The following is a 21,370-nucleotide window of genomic DNA, read 5'->3' as shown; positions in this document are numbered from 1 at the left end:
GAGACTACTTACGGCCACTGATCCGTTTAAGTAATGCAATTTTATGCCTAGCTAAAGTACCGATAAACCGGGACAAAAATAGCGACATCGATCGATCGATCGGTGATATCATCATTACTATTATCTCAGCGCGGATGAATCGTTTGCCAACGCAGTTTTCGTTGCAAATATTCGTTTCCTTTTCAAAGTGTACGACGTCGAGAGGCAAGTTTCGTTGTGGGAAGCGCGTTGCCGTAATAAAAATTTCACTTACCTTTATCGCTGTAATTCAGTCAGTTACGACATCGAAACACAGTTTCCTCGGTAGTCGTGGTGGTAGTGATAGTTGCCCATATTTTCGGACGGAAGATAAATAAATAAAAAATCATTACCCACGCGATCGTAGGGGTCGCGTGACCGGGTTTCGTGACGCAGCTACTCCTCCCCTAACTGACGAACGAGAACAAAGAACAAAAGGAAAGGCTACCAACTAACAGCTACTCCGTCTTTCTTCTCTCTTTTTCTTCTTTTTTTGTTTCTTTCCAAAGAGATGGCTCTTTTACACGTTTTTCCGTCTGCTCGCTAATCTAGCTATGCCTTTATTCGTACTTTCTGTAGCGTCGTACGCGAGATATCGATTATGGTACGTGTCAATTACGCGAAATAAGACGCGAGACAACATGTTTCGTCCGTATAATAGATCCATTTTTTACTCGGCTGCAGGGTTAAAGGAGAGGAGAAAAGGAATGGGAATGGGAGAAGACACGATACATCGATGATAGGCTAGGAAGGACGGCACATCGCAAGCGTAGCACGAGGGATGCGTATAAATGTCCTTTGCTCCCTCGACTCGCATCCGTAGGGTGAAAATATGCCCGGTTGTCTCCTCATATCGCTCCGTTCCGTGTTGTTGCGATATCAATCGATGGAATAGGATATAAAAAGGGAAGATATAAAACGCGCGAGACGAACTTATGTTATCGAATAACGATGGGCATCATTTTCCCGCTGGGTACGCCTCGGGACTACTGATTCCGTGTGCAGCTGCTGTCGATTACTAGCTTTTTTAAATCATTCCAAAAAATAGAATTTCTAGAAGAACCTGTAAAAGCTAAAAGCTTTTCTACGTTGTGTTTAAATATGGATAGGAAATATTATTTAATTGTTGCGCTGCAAGTTATTTCCAGAAATGATTTTAACGTTAACAGATGAAAGACAGAGTTCGATAGAATTTATTCGTCGAAGTGTTCCATTTTCGATGCAAAGCGAAACAAGATTTTACTCGTAACTTTTTAAATAACGAGATACTGATATTACCCTCGAAATGTCTCACGGAAGGTCGTAATAAAGAGGTAAAAGTCAGTCTGAAATGTATTTTTGTAATGTAATTTTGGTAAAAAAAAAAAAAAGAAAAATGATCAAAGTGGCGAAAATGAGAGGTACTTCAATTGGACAAATGAATTTCCCGCGGAAAGTGCATCGATCAAGCACCGCTGGATATTTCCTAATATCTCTGGAGGTAGGATCAACGACAAGGGCACGGAAAAATTTCCGGGCTGGCTTTTTCCCAGAGCGGTCGCAATTTAGCCGACAGGGGCGTACATAACGCGTACTCTTGGGGGTCCAAATATCGATTTCCTTTCTTCCCGGTTTCCTCTGCTTCCTTTGGACCTTCGATAAACCAACGACGTGCTCGGAAACCTCTCGTCGTGTCATTTGTTATTTCTACTTTCTTTTTCTTTTTTTCTTAAAAAGTATCGTCAAATAATCTTACTTATTAATATGTACTTAATCGATGGGAATGTAGTATTTAAACATATAGATGTACATTGGTTGAATTCCATTGTATATACAATTAGAGTGATAATGGCGATAATTATGGTAATAATAATAATAATAATAATGGCGATGATATTATAATGTAGCAATATATGTAATAACAATGGTAGTGGCGGAAATAAATATAATAAGTATACAAATAAGTTCTACGCTTCAGAAATGAATAGTTGATAACGTTTTATTTCACTCTGTTGCTCGTTTCCAATTGTGGGGTTCCTTCCATGGCAAATGGACAGGTCTTCCGCGTACTCTGATCTGCCCTTCCGCTTTCCTGTTTCATCTTCTTCGTTCTTTTCGTCCTCCTCTTCTTCTCAAAAAGGCGGCACACGGAACTACGGAAGTCGGCCAGTCCCTCTCTTTAATTCTTAACTCTCAAAATCCTACACTAGTCGCGATTTATCACGAACTTCTGTAGATTCCAATGTGACTAGAAACGACTAGATTCGAAAATCTGTTGGTTCGAACGACCCAACGATATCGACGAGAACGCGTCTCATTATTCGTTGTTCTTACGTAAATTAAACAAATGTATAAATAATCATAAAGCATCATCTTTCGTGTAAAGTTCGCACAAAGTTTCGTATCGCGTTTCCCTTTAGCATTCTTTTTCATTAGCAATCTACTTCCATAGATAGCATTCTTTTTCATATTATACATATATATATATACAGGGTGGTTGGTAACTGGTGGTACAAGCGGAAAGGGGGTGATTCTACGCGAAAAAAGAAGTCGGAAATATAGAATAAAATTTTTTTTTTAATTTTTCTTTTCTTCCTTTTAATTTTTTAAAAAATCTACAGTGAGATCCGTTATAACGAGACGTGATAAAGTGCACGCGTACCGAGCGAAAATTCAAAGTCGATTTTCTCGAAAACAAAGTCTCAAACGAAAAATTTTTATTCTATATTTTCGACTTTTTTTTTCGCGTAGAATCACCCCCTTTCCGCTTGTACCACCAGTTACCAACCACCCTGTATATGTATATATATATATATGATAATACAGTGACGATATGTACAGATTTTGTACTCGTTTGGCATACAAAAGCGCTTATATTCCTAGAGTTTCTACAGTCGTGCCTCTGTCGAACAGAACGATATTGGATAACGATACAAACGGTCGCGAGTTGTACGCATCGCTCGGTACAATCTTCAATCATCGACGATTCTTTCACGCTTATTCCGCATCGATTCCTTTACACTGTATCTTTGAACGTACCTTGAGGTAATTCGATGACTCGCTAATGCTACAACATCGTAACAAAATAAGTCTTGCGACGTTTGGTCGAGAAAGGTGGATCACAAGGTTCTCGTATGAAAAAGAGACCGCCGCATCGTTCTTTCGATCGAATATATTCGTAGGATAGTATCTCTTTCCCTGAATCTTCCGTTTTCGTGGCACGAAAAGCCAATTTAGATAGAGGCCCTTTATTTTCCCTGTGTATCCTCGCGCGTCGCTTTCACCTTCCGTTTCTCTTCGCCTGCAAAATGTCGATTCGTTCGTTGCTAGGAGAATTGCGAGCCGTCAGCCCGACAACGTATTACAATTACAAAATTCATCAACACGGTTTCGTTATCACATATAATACATGAACGAGTATCGTTTTGGAATGTCTGGTTTGTTCGGGACGAGAGCGTTGCGTATTAATTCGTCGTATTCCTAAATTGACTCGTCGAACGGTTATCGATAGAAAATTTTGTTCAACGCCTTATACGCATTAACGCGTGCACTCGCTCTCGCCCCGGAATCGTTGTAAACTGTCGTAAATGCAATATCAAAGCGATGGATACTCGCATGGAATAGATTTCATTCTTTCGTAGAATTATTCGCTTTCTTTCTTTTTCCTCCAATTATAGTTCGAAATGGTTCGCTCCTCGTCAACTTTGTACCATCGGCGGAACAAAATCTTTTTTACTAATCGAATTAGGCCAGCCCTCGTTCGAATTAACCCGCGTCGTTGCTGTACTTTGGGCTATCGAGGGAAATTGAGCGCATCATCGAGTTCGATCTTGCTCGTCGAAGCAGCGAGCAAGCATTCGACCTTTCTTCACGGGTAAGATTCAATGTACACGCGTTTCTTTGGTCGCGAAAAATCCACAAGGAAGATCCACTCAGCTTCCATTAGCATATCGCATGCTAACTCGTGTTTTCGTTGGTGAACGCCACGCGATACGCTCGTTCTTGGAAATTCGTTGCAGAAACGGGATCGAACGCCTTTGCGGCGTTTCTCTCTCTTTCTCTTTTTTCTCTTTAATCCTACGGGTTTACCATCGTCCAGATTTTCGACGAAAATACCTAGTTTCTCTACCTAGATTCTAAACATTATCCATTACGTCAGCTGCAACTATGTCTAAAAGTGTGTAAATTGTTTCAAGTATTAAAGGGTGCTACTTTTCTACGATGCTGCAAGAAAATTGATCGTTCAAGGGTTTATCGTGGAAATTAAAACGAGTACGTTTCTCATCTTTCGTATGTTCATGGAGCGATTTTCGTGGTTACAGATAGATTATTATTACGAAATATCATTTTTCTTAGGCACGTTCGAGAAAGAAAGGAACTTTGAATTTTCATTTGGATTTCGACGATGGCTCCATGCACACGCGTGCTGTCTCTCAAGATCTTTTCTAAACCGGGCCAATATACAGATAAGAAAAATTCTTCTAATCGATAACAAAGAATCGAACGCGTCGAGTTTTATTCGATCAGCGACGTGCACCTATCCGGTTACGATGAAACATTTACGGGACATTGGTTCGATTTTATTTAATCAATGATGAGTATGCTATGTAATTGGTAAACGGGGTCTCCCTGTTCGTTCGTTCGATGATCGAATAAAATAGACGATTACTCTAAGTTGAGTGTTTGCTTTTTTACAATAAAAGTCTCACTACTCTTGCACCAATCATCAAACAAGCCACGTAAAAAAAAAAACTCTTCCTGTCGTCGGTCCAAGTAAAACCTAGTTTCCTCTATAATTGAACAAAGTAACAAACTACTCGTTTATATTTAAGAAACGTCGACACAGAAACAAGGAGGGTAAAACAGATATTTGTAGAACCACATCATCCTACGCTTTCATTCAAACAATAATGATTGTTAAGGTTATATCACACACTCGTCGATACAGACTGTACTTAGCCTTTCCAGTTGAGTCGAAATGATATTTCGCTACACAGAGATATTTTCGAATTCGGCACGTCCGGCGAATAAACGTTTTTCTTCTCTCGCTAACTCTATTTTACACAAAATGATACCAGGGGGATAAAATTCACTGCCATTAAAATCCGTGTAAAAATAATCCCCCTTTATTGTCACTCACCTTCAGTTGCTTAAAATTCCCACGTTGCTCGAATCGGAAACAACCGTTCCAGAGTATCATCCGTTCTTTCACTAGATACTGTTTCATTACCAGCGGTCATTATATCTATTTATTTGATTATACTACTGTTTACCCCTATACGAATCGAAAGTCAATTTACACGCAGTTCTCATGCTCTGTTTAATTACGGTTCAGGTTGCGATCGTATCGTTCGGAAGAACTTCGACCAAGGAACGGGAAGAAACCATAATTCCTACGAATGTGCGCTACTGGCCGTTCGTCACGTTAAAAATTAAGGAAATTCAACAAGTGGAAATATTCTTTTCTTTGTTCTTTTTCCTCCTTTTCTTTCGAAACGGTAAAAAAAAGACTCGAAAGAGACAGGGTATGCGTTGGATTTCAGGAACAATAACGTATGAAAATACGGCCAGCGGCGCAAATAAGGGGCCAATTAACTACTACAAAGAGATACTAATATTTATAGTACGTGTATATATATATATAATATGTACACACGCGGGCGCGTGATGCATCGAGATACCAATAACTGCGTAATAATCGTGACGCTTCATTTACGTTACCGGATAATAGCATATTTATGTATTACGAATGAAGTACGATTTGACAGAGTAGAGGAACGTGGAATACGACGGATACCGATCGATCGAGTTCCTACGCAAGCTTGTGTCTTTTCGTGTTATCTCGTTTGACCGTTATACAAACCTATCGCGGGCTTAAAGGAATCTGAATATTACGAAAATTGGAAATAAGCAGCGTCAGCCAAGTGTAATAACGTACACGTACTAAAGAAACAAAGGATTCAAAAACGTTCGAACTACACTTCGATTCGATGTGGTTCTAAGAAAGTTCGTCGCGCGATGATTGGTATTGCTGCGTGCAAATTTCTGATCGGTTGGAAATTGAAAGTTTCGTCTCGTCATTACCAAAGGAATCGATATTATCGCGTTGACTCGCCATCCCATCGATTGAAAACGATTCGATTAATTAAACTTTGACCGATAGTCTGTGCGCCAAGGGTCTGATCTCACTCTAGTCGATCGAATATTTCGGAGAGTCGATGGAAAGGGGTAAAATATCATTAAGCGGTATTAGCATGGAATAAGAGTGTTTTTAATGTTTTCAACAACAACAGGTACAGTAACCAGTTTACCTGCAGTAAATACGTTGATAATTATTCCTTCGATATCCCTTTCTCATTCACGTTCTTCTTTCGCTCGATCATCTTCCTCTCCCTCGCATTCGATAAACATACGCGAATACGCGCGCATACGCACACACACGCACAGAGTTTTTCCGCTACTTCGCTGTTGCTATGTCTCGCGTTCGACTACTACTTAATTAAACCTCACTTATTACTGTCTTTTTGTTGCTTACCCATTTAAATCGAGTAAGTAAATTACACGAGTTGACTACACATTGTGTTTTACTATTCGGCTGTCTAGCTAGCTGACACTATACTAATTGCGTTGTGGAGTTGGGTTGATCTACTGGCTACGATTTCATGATCTTTCCAATAAACGCGCCATTCATCCTATCGTACGCGATCGTTTCTACAGTGAGAGATCTATCGCGTGTTCTATACGATCCTGGCGATTTCTCTGTAAAAATCATACACGGTTGTCGCATCGAAAGTCACGGTAGTCGCGTAAGGACAAGTGAGCAAGCGCCTTAACGACGAACGAAACAGCTTGGGAAGCTAACGAATACGGAGGTCGTTATTGGAAAGTCAGTAAGATCGTTGCCCGCGGGAATGCTGCTTACGAGGTGAATGCTGCTTGCGCTGTGTCGAAGCTTCGTCCTCGGAACACGGGAAGTACAGAAGAAACATCAATTCCAATTGTATACGATAGCAATCTTTGCTGCGAACAGTAAATTACTTAACTCTCGAGTCAATTGAAAGGAATAGAAGCGTTCGGTGCGCAACTTACGCGGCCAAATAACACTAATGTGACGTCAATGAAAATAAGAATGCTAATAGCAACGATTATAAACTAATGGCACGTTCGACGAAAGAATATATTCAATGCTACTTGACGTATGGCGATGACGACGACGATGACGACGACGACGACGACGATGATGATGATGATGATGATGATGATGGTGAAGAAGACGACGACGTGTGATGGTGATGATGGTGGTAATACTTGTGTATGACTAACCATAATATCGATATTAAAATCACCTGTAACTGTCACGCGAGATATGTCGCTACACGCGTGGCTACATGCTAAATGGGAGGAAAAAGTCCCGTGTTCGGGGAGCCTGGTCGGCCGGGATAAATGTCCTGGAAGAACGTCTCTTTTCACTTGGTTGTAGATCTCGATCGACAAGGGCTCGCGTAAACGGGACTCCGTCCTTCCCGGTCTGTCGTAACTAGTCGACCCGGTTTAACGTTTATCCCGGTTTGTACTTTTTCAACACCCTCGAGACTGCAAAGTGTCCTCGTCCCATAATTGTCACGTATCGTTGAACGAACGAACGCTCGAGCGACCGCTCGAATCGGCGAGATCGAGGTCCTTTCGTCGTTCTCTTCGCTATTTTTCCTAACTCTATTTTCGTCTTTGAGTTTCGGTTCGCATATACCGCTTGCTACCTCGGGTCGTCGATTCGAGTGGGACGTGCTCTCCGACTTTTCGTCGTTTTTACAATACACAGGTTAACTCGACGGGTCAGAGCATCTCGTGAAAACGATTCGTATGAAATGTACTCGCAAAACGTACACAAAGCTTGATCGTACGGGCTGAAATGCGATCGCGTAAATTCAAGCCGGTTGCATATACCATTGAAAGCTCATCTCTGAGTCTTTTAGCTGATTTCAGCTTACCTCTGTCGATGTACGCGTTGTTGAGGGAGCAAGAAAATTGAAACAATCTGTGTGCCGCGGTGAACGAAGGGGGAGTACGAGAATCTGATAAATACGCGTATCGAACGATTGGGAGCTCGATCGAACTAATTGGCATTTCCTTTTCCTCGACGCTTTTCCCCCGTTCCTTCTCTCTCTCTCTCTCTCTCTTTCTTCCTTCTCTTTCTTTACCAACAGTCGGGATATATTTCGATCAGGTTGAATAAAAAAATATGGGATATCGTATTCGACTTATCAATACCGAGCGTTAATAAAGTACAGGTGGCAAAACTTTAGGTAACAACAGCACTAGCCGAGGGAAACGAACGAACCTTGAAACGAATGACACACGCGATAATCATCAAGGCCCGTCCGTTTTCTTCTCCAGTCGAAACCTAAACTCTCCTCCTAAAAACTTTCTATCGATATCGTTTATCAAAACTCTGTACGTATGTACAAAACGTAACGCCGATCGCGACCGCCGTGGGATCGACGATCGTTCCTCGGATTCTAAGAGTCTCGTCCTTTTAAGATCGTCACGCAAAAATCGAGCTTGCGCATCGGCTGGACAAGAAAAACACGATCCCATTGGCGGGCCCCGTGATAGAAGAATAGTTTGTGCGACGATCGCGTTAACGTGGAAGAGTAGCAAAGGTGGAAAAGGAGACGTTATGCGTCTAGAAACGGTTGCTGCGATACGACGCAGCGGAAGATAGAAGTGAGGTAGATGCCTGAAAAACTTGTATTAAAATTTCCGTGGGATTGAACGTTGGGCGTCTCCCGCGTCACAAACTATGCTTCTTTAGCGATCGATGATCGATCGACCGCTTTGACGACCGATTCAGGATTAATTATTTACAGACACAGGCCGTAGTCGGTCGATCTGGAGAGTAAACGTGATGTAGGTGGAAAACTCGGGGGAAGTAAGGGAAATTAGCACTGAAGTTCGTATCCATTGGATTCTCGATAATCGCTCGGTACGATTTCTATCGAATGACGAGAAAATTTTGTTACTAAACGACGTTGCGACGATCGATAGTTCGTTGTCCCTCGATATCGATTGGAGGATCTCCTCGTGTCGAGAGTTATGTCGAGAGTCGGCTCGATCGCCGATTTTTCTTTTTTTGTTTTTTTCTTGGTTACCTATACACATCCGTTAACATATACGCATATTTTTACATACATATACATATATATATATAGAATTTATTTGTTTGTTAATTTATTCGTGTATGCATATGTGTATGTATGAATGTATGTATAATATATATATGTATATTTATATGTATATATGTACTGGAAGAACAAGACGCCGAACAAATTCATCGGCCTGAAAGAAGCGCTACGTAAAACGCGTGGGTCCCATTTTGAAAGAGTGTCTTGAAAAACGAAAAAAAGGCCAGCCACGATGCACGACCTCGCGTTTTTCCTTTCTTTCGTTCACCAATCTTTTGCATTTTTTCACCAGTTAGATTGGCTGGACTTTCTTCGTTTCGAGCGTCCCTTTTTACACGCGGCAAGCTCTCCAAACGCGATAGGTCACGATGAGAATTTTGACGCAAGAAAAGTGTATTTATGAATCTCGATTGCCGTTAAACACGATGGAAAGCTTGACCGTAAAAGCCGACATTCGAGTGCACCACACCGTCATAAAAGCGATTCATTTCAACTTTGATCTTCGGATAATTTCTTTCTCACTCGCTCGCTCTCTTTCTTTCCTATCACACATTCTCTCTCGCTTTCCGATCGATGGAAACAACGATGGTAGCAGCGATGGTTTTTTGGTAGTGGATGGTAATGGTGGCAGTAGTGGTGAATCATTTTAGCGAGATCAACGATTGCAAAGTTACGTATACTTGTTCCTCTGTTTCTTTGCTTTCTCGAGTCACGCATGTGACTTTGGGTAAGGCCTCGCGCTTTGCCTCGATCCGGCACGACTGTCTCGTATCACCAAGCATTTCACTACCGAACTCTCGGAGACGTTCAATTGACTGACGTGTTTTTCTTCTTTTTCTTTTTTTTTTTCCTTTCTTTTTCCGAAGGTTCAAGCGTTAGTAGCAAGTATCCAGTGAAAATCATGCGTGAATACGAGATAATCGTTCAGACACATGTTAGTTATGTACAAGTCGTTACACATGCACGACACACACCGTTACTGTAAACCTCGATACTGGCCATCGACGAATAGCTCTGACACTGGTACTTTCTTGTCATTGAATTGTCCACGCGGTAACGAATGGGATCGATCGTAAACGCGAGAAATTTTTCACCGGGAGACGATTAATTTTCGATACGAAAAACGGTTTTAAGAAAAAAGTTCCGAAGGTGTTAACGTGAAGTGAGGTCGCGTTGATGCTTCGCGAATTTCGTTAACAAGAAAACTTTGAAAAGATGCTGGTCATCGAACTCTCCGCTCAAATCCGATTGGCAAGATTGCGGATACGTTGCCGCGTGGAAAATTCCTCGACCATATGATACCTAGAACCATCGTTACTGGGATACGGTTGAATCTTTTCAATCATACGAACTGGATATTGATATATATATATCCAGTCTAAATAAATATCCGGTCTAAATAAAGAGAGAGAGAGAGAGAGAGAGAGAGAGAGAGAAGGGCCTAATTATTATGTTTTGAAACGGAAGTCAACCGTTCGCGGTAACGAGGTTCTGGAATCAGTTACAAAAGGAAACGTTTCAATTGTGCATATCTTATCTACTTCTACGTTACCGACGATATTCAACTCTACTAGTAACTACAAACATTTATCATATATTACAATGCGTATGGGTAGAAGGTGGTATCGTTCCTGGGCTCATCACAAGCCACAGGGAGATTCGTTATCGACAATAAATAATGCGCGCAACTAATACGCCTCTAAACCTCGCAACGTCTACACTCGCTATGCGAAATATCTACTTTTAAGATAAGGTCAAATAATGCAAATTTGTGATAATACGTGTAATGCGTCCATATGCGTCCATCTGCGCTGGCTGAGTCGAAAATCTTGGTACAACCGAGAGTAGTTTGCTGTCCTTCCGTTCGAAGAAGGAGAAATGAATATATATGGAATATATATGTATATATTATATATATATATATTATATATCTACATAATATATGGAAAGTAGTTTTCCTTTGGAAAGAGAAGCGTATATTGTCGTTTCTTTGTTTTTCTCAGCGTACTACGATTCCCGAATCAGTCTGTATACATATATACATGAAAAATAGTAAAGGTAAAAAGGGGATGAAGAAAAGTAGTCTTACCTGATTCTCAGCCGTCGTAGTCGCCAAATCGTGGATCTGAATCAGTGGAAGCGTCTCAGTTTCTCGCGTTCTCTCTATCGATCGACACTCAATTCTACTGCCTATGGGAATTAATATGCGTCTAAATCGTTCCTGCTTCTCTTCTCTTCGACTCTCTTTTTTTTGTGCAACATATGTTTCTCTTTTCTTTTTTGTTTTCCGTTTCTATCGTTCTGTATTTTCTTTCTTAATCTCGCGTTCATTTCTTTGTCGTTCGAATTTCACGGAGGGGGAACGATCGGTGAGGGGGCTCAAGATAGAGATCGGATTAAGGCACTCGGGTCTCTGTTGAATCGATAATCTTGTGAAACGAGGGGAAGCGGTAGCCGATTGCACGGAGAAAGTGCAATCTGTTGCGCGAGAACTGCGCCAGTTCTATTCGTTTTCTTTTACTTCTTTCTCTCCTCTTTTTCCTCTTTCTTTTTTTTTTCTTTTTCATAGACGTTCTAAGTCGAAGACGCGGATCCACGAACAACTGGTCCCGGCGGCACGTCGAAGATCCATGATCGAGGATCGATACTCGCGGGAAGATACAGCAGAATCGAATTAGTTGATAAATTGTAAAATGATATGTTGCGCGAGTCGATATGTATTTAAGCTGTGTGGCCGACGCAGCTGAAAAACTGGTAGCGAGCGCTCGGACATACGGAACGCTCGACTCTCGAGGAATACGTTCAAACGTCTACCAAATTGGTCCGTTAAGTACGACGACGAACTCGCGATATTTTGGCTTTCCGCTGCTCGACACTCCCTATTTCTTCACCCTCCTCTCCCCTCTTGCTCGAGGGGTATCACACGTGAGGAATCACAGCGCGGCGTATAGGTATAAAACGAACTACGCTCTAAAGGTTCGTATTAAACTAATACTCGACGACGATATGTACACACCGATCCCAGCCTCGAAAAGGATCGGGGATCTTTTCATCTAAGACAGCTTCGAAGGCAAGATTTTCGCGCGTCTTACCGCGGAGAATTTTTTCGGGCAGACCGGTCCGAACTCGTGTTCGTTCATCCGTGTGAAACGATCAAAATCGGAAGAGGTTCTTTCTCCGTGCTCCGGGTACCAGGTGTATTCGTACGCTCGGGCGAACTTCCAGTCCACCATCGATGCTCCCGATGTCGTTCGCGAGTTCCTCTTCCTTTTCCGCTTCTATCGACCTTGACATATCGAGCTTCGTTAAATCGTACAAGCGTAACCGTCAGTGATTCGTGGATTACAGACTTCGCTCGAGCGTACGAATCGAAAGGGACAGGATTGGAAGACGGTCACTTTTTCCGAAATCGGCGACGAAACGAAACCAATTTGCTCGCGATTAACCCTTTGCGCACGGCCCACATGTTCGACAGAATGATCGACAAAACTCACTCCTCGATATCCGTAGCTAGAGATCAACGCAGTTTTGTGTGGAGACTCGATCGAAAAGATCCCTCTACCAAGTGCAAAGGGTTAAAAGGGGTTGACGCGCGGTTAAGCCGCTCCTCCGCGTTCTCGTTGGCAATGAGAAATCACGGGAGGTAAAACGGGATCGAATGGAGAAACGAGTAGTGCGGGCGATCCCTTCGCCGCGAGAACCGCCGAGGAATCGTCTGGGGCGAGATGGGCCCGCTGGAGATTTGACAAAAAAAAAAAAAAACTGTGTACATATCGAATTTATTAAACTTTACTCTTACTTGCTGGTTAGAGTGCGCCAGGAGTGGTCTAACTAAGATGCATGCGCTACAACACATCCGCTGGCTATCTTAAACCGCTTAAGAAGCAACATGGAGCGACAGAAAAAGGAAAGTAACTTTCAAAATTCTATTCGTCTACGCGTAATGCGTAATGCGTACGCGTGACGTATACCGGAGGAGGGCACGCCGCTCTTCGGTTCAACGGAAACTGTTCGTTCTTTTTATTTCACTCTTTCCGCGAAAGCGAATCTTCCAAGTGACGATTCGTTTCCATACAAACGGAAATTATTCGTTCGTTGGGATTTTTCGGGGATATCGTGCAAGGTATTTTGTCGCGATTTTCACGCGTGTCGGTCACGTTTTTGTGACGCTTCGCAAAATGTCCAAGCGAGGTCACGGCGATTCGAGAGCACCCGAGAAATAGGAGTAGCCGAGGGTAGAGGGTTGGATGCGCGGTACAAGGTGAATCGGAGTTGCGGAACAAACGCGGCGAATGCAAAGGGCACGCAACGCTCGTGTTCCGACCAACCAGAGAGCGGCGCGAAACGAATGCCTACCGGGGTTAACGAGGCTAATTACGGCTTAATATTAATTAGCCAATTAGCGATGCGCCCGCGGTACTGTGCCTCCGGCACCGACGGTTGCGCCAGCCTTCGACGCCACCGACCGAACGGCGAATAATAAAAAAAAAAAAAATAAAAGAAAAAAGGAAAGAAATCTATGAATCTTCTACTAAAAAAATAAAAGAAGAAAGGGGGAAAGATACAAAAAAGAAATTGATGAGAGAGAGAGCCATCATGGATGGCGGTAAATACTGACAGGTACGCTAATTCGAAGTTTAAGTGAGTTATAGAAGAGACAGAAACAATACATACGTGAGTGAGTGAGTCAAGTATTACACAACATGAAAAAACAAGGAAAATAAAAAAAACAGTTACTTCTGGCGAAAGTAAGAGAAACGATATAGTTAGCCGCGATGTACAAATACGATCGTAAAAGGGGTTTCTATTACGAAAGAAGGAGGAACAACGAAGAGGGGAAAAAAAGGTTGTCGTACACACAATACAGGTTAGCTACAAGTTTGAAACGAACTACTTTATTGGCAACTCATCTAGGCATGGAACTAAACTAATTATCCGTCGTTCTTCGCGTTCGCCGCCCTGCGTACTCTTGCTGTGTATCGTGCCGTGTCTCGATCCTTCCGCGGTTCGGAATCGTCCATGTATCGTACCGCGCGTTTTTATCGTCCCTTTTCTATCACGGGCATCGCTCGTTCAACGGATCCGCGTTTATGGCACAACAAAGTAGCGAAACCAAATTAAGATAACAACTATAGTAATGATTGGAAGAAGGAAAAAGAAAAAGAACTAAGAATGACAATGGAAAGAAAAAGTACGAACATAAAAGGTAAAACTGAAGAGGGAAAGAAAGAAGACGAAGATCGACAATGAGATTTCTCGAGCGTTCATTTAAATACGCTCGTCCGTCTTCTCATCGCGATTACCAATGTATTTCCAATCCTTTCGAGTTTCCCTTAAAATACGTTGGAAACTCGCGATTCATCGGCAATTAAGATTACGATGGAAAGCAGAAAAATAGAAAAACAACGATCGATGACTATAACAACGATACGCAACAGCAACCATGATCGCAGTCGTACTTGCAGGGGTGACGACACCGGCGGTAAAAATAATCAACGATGATAACCGATAATAATAATGATAAAGTGTGGTGATAATAGTAGTAGTAGTAACGATGATGATGACAATATTAATAGTAATAATAGAGCGATAATGACAGTAAATAGTAATAAGGATAGAACGAGGTATACGGAATATCGGATAGCCATAAACGGAGAATTGTGTAGGGTGTGGGTGGACTCGTCTAATCGAGTCGAGAGACACGTCTGATACGTGCCTCGGCGAGGGTGAATTATTTCTTTTTGTCTTCGTCTCTTTTCATCCGATCCCTCTTTCTCGCTCCGTTGTCCGCCTTGGTCGTTTGGCCGAGGAAAAAACGGTATTTATCCCAAGGCTCTTTCCCTCCCTTTTATTTTTCGAGGAACGCTGCTTTGGCGTGAAAGAACAGCAGCAGCGGTAGGGGAGTTTAAGAAAAAGTTGCGGTATTATTACAGAAACGATCGATCTCCGTTAAGAGACTCGGATTCTCTGAAAAAGTTCTTCTTTTAATCCTCTACTCACTGCTGCTCCGTCGATAAACGATCAAGTATTTCGTTCGTCATTTGAAAATTTGAGTATCGGAGGAATTATATCGGATAATTGAAAGTTTTAAACGATTAAAAGTGATGGGTTTTGGAAGGTGGGCATTTTAATTTCCGTGTAAAGGGTATGCCAGCCATATACAAGATACATATACCAGGAAAAGAAAAGAAAAATAGAAACGATCGAATATTTGAAGTATCAGAGCATGGCTGACGTGGCAGACATTCGATCGATAATATTTTGTGCGAATGTACATTCAAATTGATAACATTGTAATTAAAGGAAGAAAAAGTAAAACGTACTGCGTACGCGTACAAACATTCATCGAGAAAATATTAAAAAAAAAAAAAATAAAAATAATTTCAAAGATAAACAAGAGAAAAGGGAAAAGGAAAGATCGATCGAATGATCGTTCCGATGAGACACGGTCGCGATGAAACGTCTGCAAGGAAGCAGAGCAGCGAGTTATACTATTCTTAAAACACGTATAATACAATGAAACGACGAGGGCGGTGAAGGAACAACGGGATTCGGATCTAAGATATTTCAACCAGCATGCTTCACCTACTGATCATTCTCAACTAATGGATGGTTAGCGATCATTAAAATACTAACTACGCTAAGAATTACTCTCGACATTCGCAATAAGTACATTAACGTGTGTACGTGTGTTTTATGTATGAGCATGTGCGTGTAGCGTATAAAATACATAATCACCGGCATATGTATGAGAAGGGATTTCTTTTCGGTAGGTTTTCAGGTAAAAAGAAAAGAAGGAAAACGTTCGTAGAGGAGGAACAGGTTAATCGTCGTCGATGATGTTTTCTTGTCGATTGCAAATGACGAGAAGGTTCTGTTCCGCGTCGACGAGGAAATCGATCGGTCGGATCGAGTGCCCCCGCGTTTCTTCCTCGTCGGAACGCGTCCTTCCGTTCTCGCGTCAAACGATTGACGTATTTCACGCGAGACCGTGGAAGCGCTCTCTTCCTTCCTTTCGACCGACATTTCGGAATATACGATCAATTTCCCTGAAAGGGAAAGAGGGAAAGGACAAAATAGAAAGAGGAGCAATTTTTTTTTAGAAACAAAGAAAGAAACAAATAAGCGGGACACGATGGAACGAAGAAGGTGCATGGTAAGAAGAAAAGGAAAAGTGGAAGCTGCAGGGGTATAGGGTACACCGATATCGGGTTGTCTTCGAGGTCAGTTTTAAGTACGCACCCATGTTCTATCTCGAAACTGCGTACCATCTCGAAGTACGCAGACCGTGGAAAATAGAATTCGGTTGCACCGTGGTCTCTAGTCAAATCATCGCCTCTTGCTTGCTTTTTTTCGCTAGATTACGCGCACGCGTGCACGCGTACCTGTTTCCGCGATTTCTCGTATTAAGGCGTGCTTCGTTATCTCACTCTCTCTCTTCCATACATTCGCTAACTCTTTTACTTCCTCACACTCTCACGCGTGCTCACTCTCGCACTCTCTCTTTCAAATTTTTTTTTTTTTGTTTCTTATTCATCTAAGTACCATCTTATAAGTCATAAATATCACTCGCGAGCTTTGTCGTCGTTAATATTACGGTACATATTAAGTATATGTTTAAAGTATATATCACTAAAGAATATTACTTGTCGTTTGAAAGAGGATTCTTTCTTCGAACTTCTCCCGCTCCGCTATAACACGTTTTCGCCGCGTCGTTTTCTTTCTTTTTTTTTCTTTTTCTCTGTTCGCCGGAGCGGCGAATCTCTTTCCTTTAAATATCTCTTTACGCGTACAGATTATCGTCTCCCTTTTTTTTTTCTTTTTTTCTTTTTCTCACTCGATTCGTGTCGTCACGCTTATCGTATCTCGTTAAACTTAAATAATACACAGCTTACAGTTTCAGTAGATCGCTTATTGCTCGAAGTTTCTCACATTTGTTTCGCGGCATCGCGTTCCTCTCGCCGACGACCACTCTCTCTCTCTCTCGTCGTTTGCTAGCGGCAAATCGCGGCGCCTGCATGCGCGGGACCGTTTCGTTCGACCATCTTCCGCCCAATCGTTCGCGAATTAGAACGGTATCATAAATAAATAGAAGAATCGCAGATTGCGATCGTTAATTTAAGTCTTGCGGAAACTCGTCTGTTCTCTCGTCCGCTCGGTCGATCCTTCGCGCTCCTGCATCGACGATATCCACTCGACGCAATATTCTTAACACTACGGCAACCGGATGATGCCACGTGAGAATTAAGCATTGACGTATCTCTACCATTATTTAGAGGTTCGAGAAAAATCAACTATCTCAGTTTACTACATATTCCTATAAATGTGACAAAAATCATATTTTATCAATTGTCGAGGAAAATGGTCGTTCGTGATAGCGTCGATAGAAAAAGGAAAGAAAGGCGGAAGAGCAAAGGGAGAATGAGGTGAAAGGGAAAAGAAATAAATTTTCACGAGCGAAAAAGAGTTGGTCGAAGAGCGAAGGATCGATGACGAAGAGACGCGAGACGAATACACCGATGGAAAGGCGCGAGTCGATCGAAAGCGGCGAAAGATCGAGCCGCGGATGCAGTCGCCTCGATCGATCCCTGGTCGCGAAAACGAGAACAGCGTGACGCCTACGGATAGGTATAAATTAAGTATCGACTCGTTTTGTTTCGAACTCCTTAAAATTCTAGTCTTAATCTGCTTGAAACTTACAACTAGGATCGCTTAATTAACGCTGAGCTAATCTCAATCTTGGGTTCCTGTTATCTTGGCCGCGTTGCTCGCGACTCTAGTACACCTAGAAACGAGTATCCCTCAGAAATGTGTTTTCTTTTCTCTTTTCTCCTTCCCTTTCTCTGTATATCGCGGTTGAATCGCGGACTGCTCGTGCTACTCGCGCGATGGAGAAATATTGTCTTCCGTTACTCGAAGAAAAATATATGTATACCTATGCGCTATCTTATTTAAACGCGTCCCGTGTAACGCCTGTTTCGCACGCCTGCTTTTTCTCTCTACGTGTACGCGTGGTTGACCGTGCGCGTTTGCGACCGTGTGACCGAACGCGCGAACAGTCGTTCACCGAACGAAAGCGCGCAGTAACTAAAACGGAGACAAAACAAGAGGAAAAAAAGGGGAAAAAGGGGAAGAGAAAAGTTAGCCGAGATCGCGACGAAAGCTGACAAACGGATGGGCGAAGAGAGAAATAGACAGACGAACAGCTAGAACGTTTCCACATATGCTTCGTTTGGCACTTTGACCGAGGCGGAGGAGTATGTCGCGCGACAAACAGGAGAACTGCCTCGTTCTCTGGAGCGGAAGAAAGGGGTGTCGCGGACCGCGATCGTGTCGCTCTTTACAACGTGGAGCGTTCCTTTTCCACGTGCTTTCGTTCGGGTTTGCCAACAACGTCGCCCCGCGATTTTTTTGTAAATCGACAAAATAGGATATAGAATGGAGCCGACGAAAGAAACGTCGAAAAGAAAAGCAAAGCGAACGAATCCAGTGAGTAATCGGGCTCGCGAGGTCGTTCGTTCACGGTGTAACACATCCAAATGTTTTGTCCTCTTTCTCTCTGTTTTTCATTCTACCTCCCCTGTTTTATTGCTTCGTGGTCGAGATCCTTGAGAATGGAACGGTCGCGAAACGACCGCCGATATCGTTTAAATAATTAAGTAATTAATTAGCATACGAGCAAGCGCGGTTGAACAACGTCGCGCGTATTCTGCCAGGGACCGTGCTAAACTAACTAGGAACCGAATGTGTGGCGAGAATATCGTGGAACGCGTGAAACAATTACGATGGACGAAATCAAAGAAATTGAAAATGAAGGAAATAGGAAAGGAAAAGAAAAATATATACGAAAATTCGCGAACGAAGGATGCAAGGTTACCGCAACGAAATATACGATGCGATCGAATTACGCGCGACTTGTTTCTCTTTTACATATGCACACATACATACAATTGTTCTGCCTCTCGTCCTCGCTGCCTTTCACACTCTCTCGCTAATAAATTAATCGGCAAGCGATAACGACGAGTAGTAAACGCAAGAAGAATAATTTCGGTTTTCGGGCTGGGAAATCCTCATGCCCTGGTCGAGGACACCACCTCGGACTCTGCGACGCTTTCGAGTTTATGTCCGTATTCGCTCTCTTCTCGTTTCTTTTTCTCGCACCGCTTTCCACGACTCATCCTTCTCAACGTATAAATTCTCAGTATATTTAACACGTAATGCAAATACGTGACAAAAGCAAAAAGAAATGTAGAACCGGTAACCGATTACACAAAGGACAGCAGACATTTTTATCCATTCAACGGGAAGACGATGGCGAAAGTTTTCGCGCTGATTCAAACGCGAAACATTTTTCAAAGTGGCAGCTAGATAAGTATAGAATCGGCGAGGAAGAGGAAAAGAAACCGAGAATCGTCCGAAGGAACGAAGACACCCGCGTCGCGAGGAAGAGTCAGCGGAGACTCGGTCGGCGCAAGATTTCCGATCGCAGAGCCGACGTTGGGTGAAAGGCGACCGAAGCAACGGCATTTAAACGTACATGCCCATTCCATACATGGAACCCCAGTCGACGCCCTGGAAGCTGGACATGTCGACGTTGGTGAGCGAGTATCCCTGGTAGGGGTTGGCGGGCGCAGCCGCAGCCGCGGCAGCCGCTGCAGGAGTGGCTGCTGCCGCGGCAGCTGCGGCGGCAGCGGCTGCTGGTGGAGCCGGAGCTGGGGCCGGCGCTGCTGCGGCTGCGGCTGCGGCGACCGCCGCCGCGGGGATCGGGTACGGCGCGTATCGATAAGCGGACAAAGCCGGGTAACTGCTGGCGAACAGTTTTCCGTATCCGGCGACGGCGTTTTGTACCTGGGCAGCCGCAGCCGCAGCCGCGGCAGCTTGCACTTGGGCCTGCGCCTGAGCCGCGACGATCTGCGAGGCCGCAGCAACCGGCAGTGGAGGCTGTGGCGCCAGTCGAACGCCCAACGCTCCCAAAACCACCCTCTTGCCGAGGGTCAACGCGCCTGGTTGAACCGCCTCCTTGGGCTGAGCCTTCTTGCACTCGACTTTCTTGTTTTTGATCGTATGGAAATGGATCTCGCACACGCGGTCCACCACGTCCTCATTCTCGAACGTGACGAATCCGAAGCCACGATGCCGCTTCGTCTGTTGGTCCATCAGCATCACCGTTTCCTCCACCTTGCCGAACTGGTTGAAGTAGGCCTTCACTTCGTCGCTACTAGTGTCCTGACTCACGCCGCCGACAAAGATCTTCTTCGTGCGATTCGCCTGTTTCGCGCGGTTCTTCGGCGTCGCGTGTTTAGGGTCGATCTTCTTCCCGTCCAATGTGTGGATTGGACACTTCAGCACCTTGTCCACGCTACCGGGCTCGGCGAACGTGATGAAACCGAAGCCGCGACTACGCTGTAACCGAACAAGCCAGAACGGCCACGATGCACAACGACCGTCTCTTCCAACTTCCCCGTCTCTCTCTCTCTCTCTCTCTCTCTCTTTCTCTCTTTCTCTCTCTGTCTCTTACACACACGCACACACACGCGCTCTCTCTCTCTCTCTCTCTCTCTCTCAGTCTCTGTACGCACGCTTTCGCTGCTTCCTATATCGAGTGTCCCTTTCTTTAACTGTATTCGACAACCTGCCTATAGTCTATGGATATTGCTTCGTTTTTCCGTCGATCTAATCCGGCGAGACGTCGATTTCGCCTGTACTTTTATAAAACGCACGCGGCGCTACAAACGCGTCGCGAATATTTTCGTATCGTTCAGTTTTTTAGTAGACTTGCTTGTGACGAGAAAACTCTTTTATTACCGTCGCGTTCCGTCCAAAAAGTATCCTGTCTCGTTTATCTCGATATCGTACTCTGTATTGTAAAAGAGGTACCATAAAATCTCCTTTTATGTACAGTTAACTAATTACTACCAAACTACCGTTTACATGCAAGACTGTCCAAGCCAATGTAAGACAAACATTCTAGGATTACGTGAGACAAGGACTTCGAATAAATATGATAAGAATCAACTGAAGTTACGGTCGTTAATTGCATCGCTACCGAATACGAGTAATATATGTATAATCTATGCCCACAGTCCTCGTTCGTGATTTCTCTCGAATCCCGTGCGAACGTATCTTTTAGAAACGAGCCTCTGCCTCTTTTCCACCTTTTACAAGTTTTAAATACATGTTTTAATACAGTA

At 43.4% G+C, this 21,370-nt stretch overlaps 2 protein-coding genes across 5 annotated transcripts in view; one reads left to right on the top strand and one right to left on the bottom strand.

Annotated features, from left to right (window-relative positions):
• The window catches only part of LOC143303490 (uncharacterized), a 54,290-nt gene that overhangs the window by 2,796 nt on the left and 30,124 nt on the right, over positions 1 to 21,370 (top strand). The window lies entirely within an intron of this gene.
• The window catches only part of msi (RNA-binding protein musashi), a 99,701-nt gene continuing 80,293 nt past the window's right edge, over positions 1,963 to 21,370 (bottom strand). For all 4 annotated transcript variants that reach the window (XM_033343602.2, XM_076623701.1, XM_033343609.2 and 1 more), the window contains one exon: positions 1,963 to 20,582. In XM_033343602.2, coding sequence (XP_033199493.1) covers positions 19,707 to 20,582 — 876 coding nt within the window. In that variant the 3' untranslated portion in view covers positions 1,963 to 19,706. The remainder of the gene's footprint in view (positions 20,583 to 21,370) is intronic.

Source organism: Bombus vancouverensis, chromosome 13 (assembly GCF_051014615.1).
Source record: "Bombus vancouverensis nearcticus chromosome 13, iyBomVanc1_principal, whole genome shotgun sequence".
Taxonomy (NCBI): domain Eukaryota; kingdom Metazoa; phylum Arthropoda; class Insecta; order Hymenoptera; family Apidae; genus Bombus; species Bombus vancouverensis.
The sequence above is the reverse complement of the archived record's forward strand: the minus strand, read 5'-3'. Positions and strand labels throughout refer to the sequence as shown.